This window comes from Paralichthys olivaceus, chromosome 2 (genome assembly GCF_024713975.1).
Source record: "Paralichthys olivaceus isolate ysfri-2021 chromosome 2, ASM2471397v2, whole genome shotgun sequence".
NCBI classification, from domain to species: Eukaryota; Metazoa; Chordata; class Actinopteri; order Pleuronectiformes; family Paralichthyidae; genus Paralichthys; species Paralichthys olivaceus.
The window spans coordinates 10,005,114-10,023,161 of record NC_091094.1 but is presented as its reverse complement, the minus strand read 5'-3'; the positions used below and the strand labels follow the sequence as shown (position 1 = coordinate 10,023,161).

Sequence of the window (18,048 nt, the reverse complement as noted above, 5' to 3'; positions counted from 1 at the left end):
TAACCAATGTACTCTGCAAACTCTCACATATTCATTCTGTGAATAAAGGGCTGCCTTTGAGACATTGCCGTCGTATGCACCTCTGACGGTGCCATTGGGGCAGCTCCATTAATCCCAGAACATCTCACAGTGGTGGAGCAACAGTAGGGACATCTCCCTGCAGCTGACCATAGGATCTTTGCCTTCCCCATGGCCGGTCCTGTCTTCTTAGCCAATGCAAGAAGTATCCTTGTTCTGCTACCTCTGACAAATTGTCTCAAGTCAAGTTTGGGTCAACAAGTTTAAAAAAGAAGCTGTGGTGTCTGAAGCCTCTTCTAAGCTCCAGGCTACATTAGCTGCCAGTAATATAACATGTCGGCAAGTCTGACCGAACTGTCAGGGGTCAAGCTTGTGAGTAATGTAGGCATTAATTTTGAACAGGCAGATGAATGTGTGGAGGAAAACAGGTGACTTAACATTCTTGTGCAATGCAAAATCAGTTACCATCGTACAGAGCCAGGGTCACTGTTTCCTCTTGCTTCTGGTCTTTATGCTAAGCTAAGCTCACCAGCTGACTAATAATAGCAAAAGATCAAGTAAGCATTTCCTAAAATAGCAAACTATTATAAACCCACATTTTTTTTTATTTGAGTAAAGTTATTTTGGAATTTTCTTTTCTTGCCCAAACTGAGTTTATGTTTATATAAAATTGGCACATGCATAATTGTACCATGAGCCGAGACAAAGTTGTTTCCACAGTTGCCCCATTTAAAAGGACATGGCATTGACTGAATAACCCCCCCTCACACACACACACACACACACACACACACACACACACACACACACACACACACACATATGCTTCAAGGAGGAAAGAAACAGGCACACTTTGACTTAATGGCATGTTTTCGGTCAAATGTCTGTCATCTGAAGTGCTGGCGTGCGTTAACCCCACCATTACCCCACTAAAAAGAGACTGTGATTGGTGGATTACCCGACCTACTGTGGGTTCTTCTGCATGACCCTATTATCAAAATATACAAGTACACATGCAACATTCAAAGGCTGGCATACTAGTGGAGTTTGGCTCACTGCATTGGACAACACAGTAAAAGTATTTACTGTATGTGAACAGTACATAGTGTGTGTGTGTGTGTGTGTGTGTGTGTGTGTGTGTGTGTGTGTGTGTGTGTGTGTGTGTGTGTGTGTGTGTGTGTGTGGGAATGACAGAACTAGAGAGACAGATGAAAGGAGGGGGTTTGGGAGGCTTTGAATCTGAATCCATGCTTCTACGCTGTATGTTCACTGCAACTTGACAGCAATTAATTTGAATGATGGCCTTTTAATTTTTACCAAATGTAGGTGTGGCAAGTAAAATCTTGGGTCGCTGCGACTTCCTTACATATGATGGGTAATTTTCTGGCTCGGGAAGTGGTGGTGGTCTCATTTTGATATGTTTCTGTTTCAGCACTGTAATCAACAGTTTCAGAAAGATCAACAGCACGGAGACTAAGCCAGAAAGTGTTGAGCTTTAAAAACTCACTCAGAAGAAGGATCCATACTTCAGATTATTGAAAGAGAGAAATGAGCTATAGGGCAAGAATGGCATTAGCTGTCAAACTCCACTGACTTGAGTTTCTTTTGTGTGACTTGGCATAAAGTTTATCGCTGCGACCCATGAGAGGTGTGGAGGTCCACCATCGGTCAGGAGAACTCGGCTTGCTCAGGTCTGCAAATGCAGCAGTTGCTGTAAAAAGGAGGGGAGGGACCAGGCCGAGTTTCTCCGGGGGTTCCTGAGGGCAAGAATGTGGAAGGGAGAAAAGGGTGCTCAGCGATACAGCTGAGTTCAGCACAAGACTGCAGCTGCCCATCTTTTCTGATTCTACCTGAACTTCACATGATAGCACTGAACATGTGATTTACTGTATTTTGGATTTGTTCTTTTTTTTTCATCTGCAGACTTGTGTGCTACTGACTGGCGCAATAATTAATCAGTTAGTTGCCACTGACAGAGGCAAGAAACAGCATTGATAACCAGGTTTTATTTGATTTCATACATTATTTAATTCAGAATTGTACCATAATTTCAGTGTTGATCATTATTATTCATTTGACTGTATTTAACTTTTATTTGTAGACCTTATCATTTTTATTTGCTTTATTAATTTTTTTCTGCTTGTTTATTATGTTTTTACTTTCATACATCTCATATCTTACCTTTGTTTTATGTAATTTTTTCTATGATCGATCGCTCAGTTGTATCTAAATCCGAATGATTCACTCATTTCTAATTCAGTTTAAATAAAGTTTGATTGTTTGATTATATCATTGCATAAAATAAGTATTGATCTGTCAGTTCTGTGTTGTATATGATAGTTAAAATGCACCGATGTCTCCCACTCAACGAACTACATGTGGAGATTCTATGATTTCCACTAAATCTCTTGATCAACCGATTTCCAGAGTGTTGCAATATTCTTACTTGGATCCTTTGTTTGCACAGTGAGCAACACAAACTCTCAATCTCTCGTTTCACCACCTTCACGATTTCACCACCGAGTCCCATCTACACGACCACTCAGCTCCCATAAATAGGCCTATTCATGGCTCTAACCTACACTGACACACTGCAGGAAATGAGCTCCATACGTGCAGGCCACCAAGGCTCCACAATACAGTACCCCTCCCTCACAAATATGGCCCCCGGTGTTTTGTCTGTGTCCCAGCCGTCAATTATGAGACACACAACAAGCAGGACATGTTTATAATGAGGTGCAGTGTGTTTCTTGCCATAGTGAAACATCATCTGAAAAACACATGATAGGAAAAGAAGTCTGGATTCATTTGTGACATGATCTTTTTTTGTTTGTTTATTTTACCTAAATTCAGCTGGTAGGAAAGTCAACACTTAAGGAATTCATTCAGTTTGTGTGTCTCTCTAAGAACATTCATGAATGTGTTTCATTCTTGGTGAAATAAAACTTTACACTCACGTTGTTTGGACAGTACTTGAGGGAAGTTTACAGAACCCATGATGACACAGTCACAGTATTTAATTTAACGGCACTGACTGAGGTTTTTGGAATGAACGGTGAAAAGTATTTGATGCCCGGAGAGTAGACATCCATGAGGACAATAAATGCGAGCATCTCTTTAACCGAGTGAATCACTTCCAGATGGATCTGCACGGATCACAATGAAGCAGTCTGTCGCTTGCTCCTCCTCGCTGTCTTTGCTCTGATTGTTTGTTTGGCCTATTAAAATGGGGATTACACATTTTAGCACAGCCGTCATTGATCAGCCTCTAAACAGATATCTGTATTTCTCTCCTTTTTAAGTGCAGAACACTTGTTCCATCACTCTGCAGGGGGTGAATGAAATGAACACTTTCACTTTTTTGACTTTTGGTTCTCAGACTTCCTCAATCTACACCAAACTTAGTATGTTTCGTACAAAATTCCCTGTCTGTGAAAACACTTGATATAAAAATTGTAAACCTTTATTCATCACATGAGTTTCTTTTTGCACTTTGTCAACTTTAAATCCGGGCGCTAAAGACTCAGATAGCATCTCACAGCTCTCTCTCCTTTATCTGAGTACTTGCTTTGGGAGCTTTTTATTTATTTTATCTTTTCACAGATTTTTTTTGACACATCAACTTTTCAACAGCAGTTCTAGCAACACTTAAACCCTTTCCTCTCATCTTTTGAATTCCCAAATAAAAAATGCATGCAGAACTTTACCGTTCATTCTAAAACACTTGGCAAAACCAGTCATTTGATTCACAGCATTTAAAGTAACGATGGAAGATAAAGCAGACAGGGAAAGGAAGCGAGCAGAGGGCAGTTTGAGGTTCAGCAGGTTTCCAGGTGGATCCTGTTGGAAATTTCAAGAGGCCATACAGAGCAGATGTGAGTGTGAGACTGTGGGTTTTCACGGATACTTTAACTGTCAAGTACAGTATCTTTCAGCAACTAACTCTGATAGCATCCACCACAATGGTCCCCACAAAAGCAAAAGCAACACAAATGATACACATCTTACTGTGGAATTAGTTTCAATGCAATAGCAGAAATAAACCAACACAGACCATTCAAAGAGAAATATCCATGAACATTTTAGAACTGTAGAGAAACTTTTTATTTCTCAAGCATCCGTCTCAGTTATCTTTGGCCGGACAAATCAATGTTGCAACAGGATACAATGTTCAGAGAAACCTGCAGATGAAAAATGTTGGATTCTTTTTGGATGTGTTGAACACATTGAAACTGCTCGCAGGAACGTCGACAGACCTGCCGAAAGAAAAACCTTCCCAAATCCCAGAGCATGGGCCCGTTAGAGGTGGAAACATTGATCACACTGATAGACAAACCAGAAATATTCAGAGAGAAGGGGACAGAACTGAGGAACAGAAAACTGAGGAGAGCTGGAGAGAAACGAAAATGATTAATCAAAGCTTCATGTTTCTCTCGCTGTTGAAACTGTGTTTTTCTTTTCTCTCACATACCTGGAGTGTTTACAACGGCTGTGGGCCAATACTACCTTCACATGGACAAATCCACTCCTACGTTACAGAGTAAGTGCAGTTGTTAAGTAATCATTACCATCCAGATCAATATTAGACTGAATATCCAACTTAGAAATGCTGAGGAAAATACGTTCTTTTAAAAAATATGTGAAGCAGTTCAGTAATGTGGACGTCAGCTTTCACAAATGCTCACGAAGTTTCCACTTCTCCCCCCCCCCCCTTCATCATCATCGCTCCCCTCTCTCTGTCTCTCTCAGTGTGTGACACAGTGGAGGAGTCTTAAAAACACATGCCCGGACCACTGAAACCAAGCTCTTCCAGAGATTTGGACTATTTCAGCGATCCCCACCCCCGACTCCTTGAAGAGATTTCCACAGGCGCTGCCACATTCTACCTCTTTCCCCTTTTTTCCTCTCGTTTTCTGACTCTGTCTTTCAATCTCGTCCGTACAGTTATTGTGGTTTAACACCTGAAATCTGTCTCTATTTTTTCAATTCAAAGTTTACACCTGAAGTGAAGTTGACATTTTCCGTAGTGAGCGTAACGCTGTCTCATTTCCTTTTCTTGACTCAGGCTCACACTTTGGTGTCAAATGCTGCTAATTCAAATAGTGAGGGCTTTGTGCGAGACGCTCATTGACTTATGCAAACATAATTGGGCCGTGCTGTTGACTGATGTGCTCGGAGCCAGACAGAGGGTTATCTCTGCGTCTGAATCGTCAGGTACACAGTGGTGGCCTCGTGAAACACACACAAATGTGCACAGACATCAGTATTCTCAGCCAAACACACAGATAAATGGTAAATGGTCTGGATTTATATATCTATTCTTGATGACCACTCAAAGCCCTTTATGGTACAGTTTTACATTCACCCATGGATTCATACAGTGCATCTATGTGCAGCACTTTTCTGTATCAGAAGGGGCAATTTTGGGGAAGACTGGGAATCGAACCGCTAGCCTTCTGGTTAGAGGACTGCTCTGATGATAACCCTGCATTACACCACACACTGATGGAAAGTTGAATTCTGATATTGAAAATCAAACATCCAAAGACGCCTCTTTTTTCAGGATCATTATTGCACTTGTCTCTATGTTGAAGCCAAAGTGAGACCTTTCTGATAACTGCATTTGTGCGAGACATTAAAACCCTGGATGTTTTGATTTGGACGGAAGGCGAGACGTTAATATCCACATCAAAGCAAAAAAAGAATCTCAACATCCTGTGTAGGTTCATAACTCTCATGGTAATGTTCAAAATCAATACACCACAGTTTGTTTAGAGGCTACAGTTTATTTAGCCAAGCTGGAAACACATCAGGCTGCTGGTTCCCAGCCGTTTTTTCATCCTGCATCAATAAACATCTAAGTTCTTAAGTCGAGTCCATGGATTTATTGACACTAATTATTGGTTACTGGCTGATGTAGACATGATGTAAGTTGTGCGGCAACAACCAAAAGGCCATCGGTTGTCAATGTAAGTCTAAAATGGGGTAAATAATAAGTCTAGTGATGTTATTGTTCAGTCAAACAATCCCAAACAAGACCAAGAACAGCAATTGATGCAATCATTGATATAACTAACTCCAATTTAGCCAAAGCCGTTTATTTATCTGTGCCCTAGAGCTCTACAACCCTTTAAAGCTTTGGGGGTCAAGAGCGAGCAGGAGCGAGTCCCAGCAGACAGCAGTGGAGAGGTGCACACTCGACAGGTCACCAGCGTAGCACAGGGCCAATGAACAACCATTCACACTCTAATTCCCACCTATGGTCAATTTGGTCAATCTGCATGTGTTTGGAAGGGGCCTGAGTACCTGAGAAAACACAGGGGAGAAGATAAAAACTGGAACCAGGATTCAAAAGGAGAATATTCTTCACTGTGAGATAACAGTGCTGATCATGGCACCACCGAGCCGCCCTCCATAAATCAATCAGTGAGCCAAATGAAGTGCTTCGGTTCATTGTCACCGCTCTTGTAGCCTCATTTTTAGTCAAAGCTAGCAGGTGTTTTGAGTTTGCATCAACACAGTGGAGCATTTAAAGCAGTTATAAACACTGATGTACGTCCGAGCACTAACTTGGTGGTAAAACGTCATGATTGACAGTTGAGATTGATGATGACTTTTCCCGTCTGGAACATTTTGTCTTCATTCCTGGATAGTGGCAGGAAGTGGAGACTCATGTTTCTATACAGTAAATATTTCACCATATCAACTTAAACTGTGATGATATGTGACTATTAATAAATTCTGGTTATCCCCATTTGGCCCAGTAGTAGAAACCAGGTTATTTGAGGTTATTATGGTTAAACACAGTCTGACAGCAGCTTTTCTCACGTCCAACCCAACCGTGACGTCATGGCTTTTGTTATGTCATGGACTCAGTTAAAGCTCTCTCTGTTGTGTGCACACCTCTCTCCCTCTCTCTCTCCATTATCCATCTCCTTTCCAACCTCTGGGTCCCACCCTCTCCTCCTCTTTCTGTCCCCTCCCTCACTCCTGCATTCCATCTTTCCCACCCACCTCACCTCTCTGCATTCTCCCTCAACCTCTTTTTCTATTTTTCTGCAACTCCCATCTCAGTTCGCCTCGCTCTCTCTCTTCTTTTTTTCCCATACTCTCTGATTATCTTTCCAGACACTCTTCATTCCTAAACAGCTACAGACCTATATTCACAGACTCTTCCCATAATTTTCTGCCTCTTCAAAGCACAGGTCTTTGGTGTGCATCCTGAATGAGGCGAAGTAGACTGAGCTTCCTGCAGCTGTAGATTTTCACCACATCAGAATTGCACTGAAAATATGTCAGTACCATTAAATCAATAATGCTTATTAAAGGTAAACTTCCTAAAATGCTTGTGTGTCAATGACATGAGGAGAAAGTTGTTAAATCTTACTGAATTATTCCTGATCTCAGGGGATTCACATGACACACATTCGATACCTCCAGTGCCTGTGTTTATTATCTCATTCTCTCTGCAGCTTCGGGGACTCTCACCTTTGACCCCCCCACCCTGTTGGAGAGGGGGACATGTCTGTCAGTGCAGCACAGAGCGACTCTGAGGAGTATTCACAGTCCGGCCACATGACACTGCAGCCCATGTCTTTTCAGACATTCTTTAGGTTTTCACTTCTGAAACAAAGCAATGTCTTGTCTGGACTTACTGACAGTGATCTTAAAGGTACAGTGTGTAGAATTTAGTCATATCTAGTGTTGAAATTGAATGTTGCAGCTGAACACGCTTCACCTCACCCTCTCCTTCCAAACATGAAGAAGAGGAAACTGTGGTAGCCTTTAATTATCATAAAAACTCAAAAGGTGTTTAGTTTGTTCAGTCTGGACTAATGTAAAAAAAATGGCTGCCTCCGTAGAGAGGGTCCCCTTCATGTAAATATAAAGTATTTAAATATAAAGAGCCTTTTCTGGGGTAAAGAAAACTACAGTTCATACAATTTAGATGAAATGAACTAGTGAGAATATCATGAGAATTATTCTACATTAGATTTCTGCCAATAGTTCCCTTTCACCTAAATCTGACACACTGGACCTTTAAATGCTTAAACCCTCTGTGCACACGTACAGACACCGAGATGAGAATAAGGAACTTCTCAGAGACGCAGGGTGTCATTTCCTTGGGAGTTGTCTTCAAAGACGTCTCTTCAAAGACGTCTGTGGGATAAGCATATACTGAAAGAGATCATACACACATGCAGGGCAACACCTCTGCTCAAAGATACCTCACATATTCATGCACTGAGGCCATGAAGCGGCACATGCACTCTTGTCAAGTAGCAGTATTTTAATTGCCAACTGCTGACAAATTTTGAATCCACAAAACACTGGCCACTGACAGCAACAAGAAAATAAGAAGCTGCAGCTGATTTTCGGTCCCAAGCCTATGAATAGGTAATTGGTAGTTTAGTGATCCAGGGTGTTTGATCCCTGGACTGCACAGAGTTTATGGGCGAGCCACTGGATCACAAAAAGAAAACAATTATCATTTGCAAGGAATTTTGCTATTCATAGTCAGACGTGAGCTTTTTGTGTAACAGCAACCGCATGAAATGAGACGGCAAAATGACAAGTTGTAACAAGTCTCATGTAAGATTGTAGAGTCAGAGCTATATGGAAACACAACGCTGATTCCAAATGTGTATAAAAACAAACACTTGTACATGGTTTAATGGAAATGAAAAGACCATAATTAAATCTGACTCAGCTTTACTTTTGACCACATTCGACTCATATAGCTGAATGAGTATTTGAGTCAAACAATTTGTTTATATCCAGAATAAGTTATTTCACTGCACACTGTATGTTGCAGTGTTGAAATTTGCAGGTGTCTGTGTGTCATTTCCAACATGTTTGTATGTAAAACAGGATTTACCTCTGATCAGATCATCTCTGTGCTTGACTTGAACCTGGACTCAATAAATGAGTCTCAGAAACAAACTAACTAACTACAACTAACTGAGCGGAGAGACGAACTCAGTTCTCCACAGACGTCTGACAGACAGAGAATTAGGACGCACCAGCTGCTCTAGTTTCCAATAGAGTGTGAAGGGGTCAAAGGCTAGAGCTCACAGGTCAAAACCTGCAGAGGGGTGAGGACCCTGCATAAATGATGCAACCAAACTGCCACTTGCCATTTAAATATAGTTAGAGCTTCAGCTACAGTGTGCAAGTGGCTGTTCATGGCATGAGCACTGAGGTAGCTGCTGTGATTTATAACCTCAGCTACATGTGACGGGGTTAGAGCGGGGATAAGTGTGATTCCAGCACAAACTGTGGACTCTGTGACAGCTCTGATGAGATGATCATGGCTGCTTGTTTTGGTCCTGGGTTTCCTCTGTGAACAAAGTGGCCCCTTAGATTATTAAAGGTACTGCAGGTACTGCTGCAGCTGTCACAGTTTAAATTCAGAGGAAGTTTTGTTTTGACAAGGAGAGTAATGATCAGTGGTGGAATGTAAGAACATTTACTCAAACACTGTGCTGTTGAGGTGCTTTACTTCAGCATTTACATTTTCTGTTACCTTATGCTTTTCTGAGGGAAATATTATACTTGCTATTCCACAACATTAATCTGAGAAGTGGGTGGAAAACTTTATATGAGTAGCTTCAACAGTAAAATCCATTGTTTTAGAATATAGGACAAGATGGTGAATGTCCCTTAACAGTAAGAAAAATCCAATATTAGCTGATTTTAAAGAATATCACTTTTGATACTCAAAGTGATTCAGTGTTTCTCATTGCTTTCTTTGAAACTTCCTCCATCACCATCTTTGCTGGTTAACATTTTTTCCAGATTGTTTGAAATAAAATTAACTAATTATAAGTTGACCATGGAGTTGAGGTTTGTGTTCCCACTGCTGTGGTTTGAGTATTAACATTGGACAGACTGTAAAGTGTCTAAACTTACCTAAATTAAAACATTAAACATTTAACTGTGGTCAAAGCTGCACAGAAATCAAATCAAGAGTTCCTGAACGATTAGTCATCCTCTCTGCACATCATGTTTACACAGAAATGTATTTTCACTTTGCCACCTTTATCTTATCATACACAGTATGTGTACTACTATATATAAAACAAGTTATAGTAAAATGATTGCCTGTATCAATTACCATGAAGTAATCACTGTCAGTTATAGACTGCAACCCTAATGCACCCCTGTTTGAAATGAGTGTAAAACTGACAATTAAACCAAATGTAGTGCTTCTAATAAAAGTCCCTCGTGTAATTTTACCACAGACACATTGGTTCTCACTGTGTTCTCTTCCAAAAAGTGTAGCACACTGCATTAATAAACTCATCCAACAATAACAAACATAAACCTCTTTAATCCCTATTTGACCTTGGTGACTGGATAATATCGTGCAGTGGTTACATGAACTTTCTGTCCGTCCAGAAGGCAGTCAGAAGTTAAGGACACAATCTATATATATAATAATAAAACACATCAAAGTTTAAGCTTTTCACGTCATATCTTGAATCTTATAAGTTATATTATTTTCTGGTTTAATCGATCAATATTCGAGTTGGTAAAACACTGAAAAAGGACCAATTTCCCAGTGCTCAAAATAACATCTTCAAATAGTTCTGTCCAAACAGTGATGTTACATTTACTTTCATTTATGACAGACAGTGTCTGAAATGATAAATCCACCATGAGAGTATAGCTAGATATCAATTCTCTTTCAATTGTGAATCCATTAAATGACTAATCATCACTTAAACTCCAACAATGACTGATGATAACTTGAAGGTTATCATGATTTTTGGGGTCAAAATTAGTGTAAAGTATAAAGCTTCATACAAATGAATCAGGGACTTGATCAACGCTTATCTATTCTATTGCTTGACCACATGGTTATTTTTCTTTACTTAGTATAAGTTTTAACCTTTAAACTGATGAGTATTACGTGATGAGTAATAACATGAACAGTAAACAACATTGCCTTGTTGGACTTCATGATACATGTTTTAATCAATATCAAGTGACACATCATTGTGACTGATGCATTACTTGTGTTTTACAGTTTTTAATTAGTTTATTTATGGATCAATGTGAACGAACGTGAACTCATAGAACTCTATTCTCCACACTTGCTTCCCTGTGGGTGGTAACTATAAATCCATATTTCCTTGTCATTTGTATCTCATGAAGTTGTTCTTGTCCACTCTGAGTTTTACTGCATGTTAACATAATATCCTAAATATGACGGTGTCTGTGCACACCTCTATGACTTCATTCTGTTTTATTTGAATAAACTAATCATATTATTCTGGGACATCTTTGCTGTTTAGTTTCCCTGCAGGTGTCACAGTGCGATTTATCACAGACTCATGAAACATGGAGCTGAAATGAAACTTGCCAACATCCAGGAGAAGAAGCGGCTTCAGCTGGAGAGACCAGGAGAACCTGACATCGCTGCGCTTTCGAACAAGGCGGGGGTGGGGGTGGGGGGGCACCACAGTGAGAGAGGGAGGAAGAAGAAGGTCTGAAGTTTTTTGGGTTCAGTAGCAGCACGTGGAGGAAGGAGTGGTCTGGGATAATGGAACCTGGGAGACAGAATGGGAGGGAGACGGGGCTCAGGTTTCAGCCTGACAGGGGGTAAGGGGCCGGGCTGATATTTGGGAATATACGAAGATTCATAGAAGGCAACGGGGACATAAAACTACAGCGTCTGGCCTAGAGGCGGTCGGTGCTGAGTTTCTGCTGCAGGTCCGGGTCCTGCCGCTGGATTCCATCGGTCCTCTTGTTTTTTTTTTTGGAAAGGGTGAATGTCGAGTGGTTCAGCTTTTGCAACTGGGGACGCACACATCAAACACTGAGAGAAGCCTCCGCTACCTGCGCACCCTTATTTCTCCCCCAAGGGCCCTGCATGTCTAATATTTAGACATGTTCAGCTTTATGGATTCCAGGACTGTACTGCTGCTTGTAGCAACCCAAGTCTGTCTATTAGCCGTTGTGAGATGTCAGGAGGACGAACGTAAGTTTTGCTTTTTTTGTTTTTTATTTCAGAGCTTTAATAAAGAAATGTTAAAGTTATCATAAGATGCACATGGAGAGCTTGTGTTCTCCAACTGATCAGAATGTATTTATCTCGAAGCGTAGCACGCGAACTTTGATCAGTTTTGAAGCTGCACTGGTGCCACTTTGCAACTTTTACGCACAGAAAGTTGTGGAGCCAACCTGTTGCAGGTAAAGTTATCTGATTGATGACACGTTGTGGACGGTGTGTCAGTCCATAAGTGCTGATGTTACTGTGTCCAAACGATGCGATGAAGCTCAGTGCATCAGAACTGTGGATGTGCGTAAAAAGGTGGAATGGATGGGAGGATGTGGGACGAAATAAGATTCATTAGTTTTCTTTGGTGCACGAAGTTATTTTTGTACAGATTCATTTTGTTAACTGTTGTTTTTATTAATTCTTGTCACAGTTTAAATTCTCATTTATAATTTGAAAAGTGAAAATCACAAGAATCAGATTTCGATCCACTCTAGTGGAGCTAAATGCCTTATAGCCCATACTTCCCCTTTCTGGACACCTGTGGGTGCTTTAGGGGCCTTGACAAGCCTTCCCCTTTTGACTGCAGATTCACTTAATATAGAGGGGGAGGGGGGAGGGGATGGGTAAAAAGTGCAAGGTGGTCAGGCTCAAGGGCCTTTGGTGAAAAGTGCTCACATTCCTTTGCTGTCAGAGGGCATCCAGGCAAATCCTGGCTTGTTGAGGTGGAAAGGTTGACAATTAACCAAAATTTCCATAAAATAACCTCAAGAATCAGTTGAGCTTTCTGTTATCTTCATACCTGCCGAGTCTCTACTTTCACTGTTATTTTCTTCTCTTTTTTAAATAAGGTTGGTCTGAGATTATCCATCATCAGTATTGATTTTAGTATCCACAGGAGACACGTGAGAGTGAAGGTGTGCCAACAGATTTGGGGCCAGAAATAATGTTCCATATGATTTCAGGGTTTCCATCTGCTCAAAAGATTACCCAGAAAGCAGTGACAGTCAGCCCAGAGAGAGAGAGAGAGAGAGAGAGAGAGAGCCAGGGTGCAAGGGAGAGGTGACTGGAAAAATATAAGATGGAAGAAGGGAACTCTACTGTTGTAATTCTGAGAAGTGAAGTCTTCTCAGTATGAAATAAGTCATGCTTCTTAACCTTTTAGAGCACAGGAAAGGTGGGTGTTTTTTTTAGAGGAATGAGAAAAAAAGGGGTGGAGGGGTGCTCATGCCAAAGAAACTGCAAGTCTCAGGTTACCCTCTCAGAGACGAAAGCCCCTGGTTATTTTGCAGGTCCTTTCCTTTGCGCTAACTGGAGGCAAGAGTCTTTTTTTCTCTGAGACGTTCAGGTGGTGAAGAGGTCTGATTGTGACCTCAGGGCAGCAGGCTCGATGGCCCAAAGACACTCAGATGGCCTAGAGCTCAGTTCTTCGGTTAGAGGCCACTCTCTGACCTGTTCATGCAGGTGAGGAGGCCAGAAAACAAATCGAATCTGGTCAGAGTTAGAAAGCAGCCCAAAAATTGAAAAATACAGTGAAAACTGATTTGGTCCTACTGTCCTTGACGTACGTCTGGGTTCACTTTAAAAGTTTCATTGTTCATTTTACTCCCCTGGAAAACAGTACGTCTGCCAACACATGGGAAAGGAGACGTACAAATTATCTCCAGCGATGAAAAGCCAGCTTTCTATCAGCTCTGCAGCAGATAGAGGAGCCCTTGTCCCAGAATATCCAGTATCAGAGGAATCTTTCATATCTGAGTCAGTGGAAGGACAGGTGCAGGCCTTCGACAGTGCATCCAGGCCTGTAAAAACCTCACATCAAAACCGCAAAGTATGTGCATGAAAGCTGTCCATTTTCCTCTTCTTTTTTTTTTGGGATGTGTTTGAACTGGCATCTGACACAGCTATGGCTTCCAGATGGGGTTTAAAATGCTCCCCCGTGTTTATACAAGGCAATAGTTTGTGAATTGCCCACTCTGTCCCCTTCCAGAAAGACCTCATTCATTGCTGCTGAGGTCCGTTAGGTTACCTAGCGTTGAGGTAAATATAGCTACTGTACTTGCTCCCTCTCCTCACACCGCACGCTCGCGGCCTTGTGCACCTTGAGGCCTTTCTCCTGGTGGGTCGCACACACTCTCACCCCTCCGTGCAGGTTCACTGGCTCCAATCAGAGCATTTCTTTGAGCTAGTGTTTGGACTTCTGTTGACTATTCAGTGAAGTGCCAGACTGGCAAATGGACTGGAATATGGCTAATGACCTGCGTCTATTGTTAAGTTTTCTTGAAGTGGTGTAATTTAAGCTGCATACAGTACCTGTATTGAAACACACCCACACCTCCATCACGTGATCCTCTGCTCTATTTGCCAAACTGTGGTCCGAGAAAAAAAATGTAATTCACTGAAAGCAAAGTCTGTCTGCTTTGCAGTAAATGAGGGTGTCTCCTGCAATGTAAACTGGCCCTATATTTATCTTGTCGAGGAATTCAGGCACATGGTCTCCAGCTCCTGTTCAGTTATTAGAGGTTTCTTACAGGTCTCCCTGAGCTTCACTGTGAACACTTGATGTTGCACTGCCGCCCTGTGGCTTCAGGAGAGGTTGCATCGAGCAATGACAGGACTTGTTGTTAATGATAAGAGATGATTTTATTTTGTTATTTTTGGAGCCAGACAATAGGTTTTATTTGTAGAAATTGGCTCAACAGGAGATAAAAACTTTCATCAGTTGGTGGGATGTCAACTGTAAAGAAGCAGATAAAAAGAGTTCCATTCTTTTGCTGTATCCCAATAAATAATCTCAACCAGACATGGGAGTGTAGCCCATAGCTGTTCATAAGGATCAATTCATTAGATTAGATAACTAACTGGATAAGATAATTTATGATAAGATAAGATACATTTGGATAAGATAAGTTAAGTTAAGATCAGATAAGATAATTCACTTGTTACAGCAGCAGATCTAACTAACTAAACAAGAAAACACATGAAGAAATAAATCAGGCAATAAAATAGAAGAAACACTACAGGTGGAATGTTACAGAGAAATGTACCTGGGTAAAATGCGGTGACACAGGATGATTGCATGAAGGTCCATTCTGTATTTTTTCTTTATGCATATGAGATATAGAAAGTATATATTCCTGTTATTGTACTGCATATGTGAGTTGCATGGTTTGCCTCCCATCTATAACTTACAGTAAAACTTGTGTTGTTACGCATCGCAGAGATTTCACACCTGATGCATAATCTCCTGTTTTTTTCCTCCCATCGTCCACCTGCCTCTGTGTGTGCCTCACTGTTATCTCACACACAGAGGAGGACATTATTAGCTGTACACAAGACGGACAGAGCTATAATGACAAGGACGTATGGAAACCACAGCCGTGTCGCATCTGTGTGTGCGACACTGGAACCGTCCTGTGTGACGAAATTGTCTGCGAGGACCTAAAAGACTGCCCCAAACCCGAGATCCCATTCGGAGAGTGTTGCCCCATCTGCGCAGCTGACCCGTCCACGCCCATCGGTTGTAATTTATTTATCTCACACCTCTCATAAATAAATTACTGTGCCACTTCATGTTGTTTACTTTGGGGGAGAAAAGGACACATGGGCAGTTTTGGTATCAATCAAAGGTTGATTCATCAGGTCTGGACTGCGTGACACCCTTTGATTTGATCCTGTTTTCTGTCCCCAAAGCAAACAAATGATAAGAAATGAACGACAGCAGTGACACTTCTGACCAAACTTCAGAGAAATGCTTCCTCATCCTCACATTTCTTCTGTATAGCTGGCTCACCTTGGCCCCATCTTGTTTGAATACTCTGTCCTTCCCAGAGTATCATGAAAACATATGGGAGTCATTAAGGAAATACCTCAGTCAAGCAGACACGGCCTCATTTCTACACTATATCCTCTCTGTGGACTTCCACAGATCTGATGGCAAGAAACGAACACTGAGGCTTTTTCAAGGAGTCTTTTGCCACATTTAAAACTGCCACTGGCCTCCTGATCAACAGAGACCTTGTTGGTCAGCTCTGGAAATAAATTTGGATGAGGAGCATGGAGGGAATCGGAAGTGTCACTGTTTGCAATGCATGCTTATTGATTAAAATGCTTTATAAAATGCTTATCCTACATTCAAGGCAAAGTTAAATGCTTATTAGTAGTGTGTAACATGGAAAGCATCATTTTCTGTTATCAACCACCAAAAAAAGGGCTGGTAATGACTGAAATGTGTTTGACTGACCTGTCATCAGGTCAGTTAAACTGTCATTAAATCCAGAATCTCAGTTACTTGTTTTTAACAGAAAAGAAATGCAGATTCTACAGTTTTATGGAGCTATGTCTTTTATGGCCATTTCATATTTGAGAGGTTTAGTATTATGCAATCAGTACTTTATAGAAAGGGGACATATTAGAAGTTACACCAAACATTTAAAATAAGATCATTCATTTTATTTCATTTCAGTGAAATACAGCCCAGACTAAAAAGTGAAAACTCGTGATTTTTTAATATTGAATCTTGCTGAGTGCTTATTTTTTCCCTTTGCTTATTAAAATGCTTTGGAATATTAAAACTTGGGCCCATATTTAATACAGTAATGAAAATATATATATATATATATATAACACAGGCTACTTCAGAACCTTTGCTTCCTGCTGTTCTCTCTGCTTTGCCTCTGCTTTGAGCTCTTAAAAGATGGTGATTCAACACTTTCTCAATCCAGATGGGCTCTTTGGGCTCCAGGAGTGTTGGTGGTGGTCTTCAGAGTTGATCATTTAGGTTATCAGCCTGTATGGATCCTAATGGGCCTGTGGAAAACATTGTGTAACCTTGATGGATTGTTTCTTTGTGAGCCAGTTGCTAACCACGATCTGTTTTTCCCCTCCACCCATCCTGACCACATGACAGGAACACCTGGGGCTAAGGTGAGACCACAGATATTATATTTGTGTGTGTGTGTGTTTTCAGGTGCGACCTGAAGCTCCCCAGCACCTGCAGTTAAATGTGTATCCGTCTCAGACTCGTATCAGTGCTGAGTGGCCCTGTAGTTTATGGATTTGGACGATACTTTGATGTGAAAAAGCTTTTGACACACATCCTGCCCCCACACTCTGTGCTGTATGAATGTGTCTCATGATACTGTCGGTCATCCGACTTATTTACGTAGTTTCAGCAATATTTTGCTGCAGTTTCCTGATAAAATAGCAGCATTTTCCATCAGAAAAGCTTTTAGAAACTGTAGCTCTGATGCTAATTGTTGTTTTTATGCTTTATCTTTTCAATAACAGGGTCAGAAAGGCGAACCCGGAGACATTACCGATGTAAGTGGACATCACACTATGAAACTAAAACTCTTTTCATTTGGAGATGCTCAATAAACTGGTTTTATCGAAGAGATCAATTTCAACCTCACATGGAAAATGTGTACAGTTTAAATGCACAAAATATACTTGAAGTTTGAAAATTACAAGTAAAAATCCAACAAATGTCCCATGTGAGTGACCAAATGCAGTAGAATTTTTATTCCCCCATGAAATACACTGTCTACTGGAGTAGAAGTAGCATGAAATATAAATACTGAAGTGAAACCCGTTATCCCAGGCTGTGGATGTGTGTAAGACTAGTTTTTCCAAATTACTGGACTAGATATCATCACTTAGTCTGATGATATAACAGAAGAAGTTAAGGATTGTGAAGTACCAGTCTAAGAAAGAAAGAAGATGTGAGTGAGGAGAGAAGGCAGGTCTGTTGGCACATGCAGCAGGAGGACGGCCGAGCACGGGCCTCCATAAAATCCTCCATACAGTTTCTCAGAGCCGAGAGAGACAGAAAACTCTGTGCTGCACCTGGAAATGCTTTACCCATCTGAGGGAATACAAGTTCATTGCAGGAAATAAGAATGCATTGTTTATTGCACGTTCCTCGTAATGCTTTGCCCGAAGAGATCTGCGATTAACAAGTCTGCTCTGATGGAGCAAGATAATGTTTCCCCCTCGACTGCCAGGAAATCTAAACCTCACGTGTG

The 18,048-nt window shown here is 41.1% G+C and overlaps 1 protein-coding gene across 2 annotated transcripts in view; it reads left to right on the top strand.

Annotated features, from left to right (window-relative positions):
• Positions 1–11,670: 11,670 nt before the first annotated feature.
• Positions 11,671–18,048, top strand: part of col2a1b (collagen, type II, alpha 1b) — a 40,285-nt gene continuing 33,907 nt past the window's right edge. The window contains exons 1-4 of one of the 2 annotated variants that reach the window (XM_069535005.1): positions 11,671–12,004; positions 15,333–15,542; positions 16,932–16,948; positions 17,312–17,344. In XM_069535005.1, coding sequence (XP_069391106.1) covers positions 11,914–12,004; positions 15,333–15,542; positions 16,932–16,948; positions 17,312–17,344 — 351 coding nt within the window. In that variant the 5' untranslated portion in view covers positions 11,671–11,913. The remainder of the gene's footprint in view (positions 12,005–15,332; positions 15,543–16,931; positions 16,949–17,311; positions 17,345–18,048) is intronic. The other variant, XM_069535011.1, reaches the window with a different exon arrangement.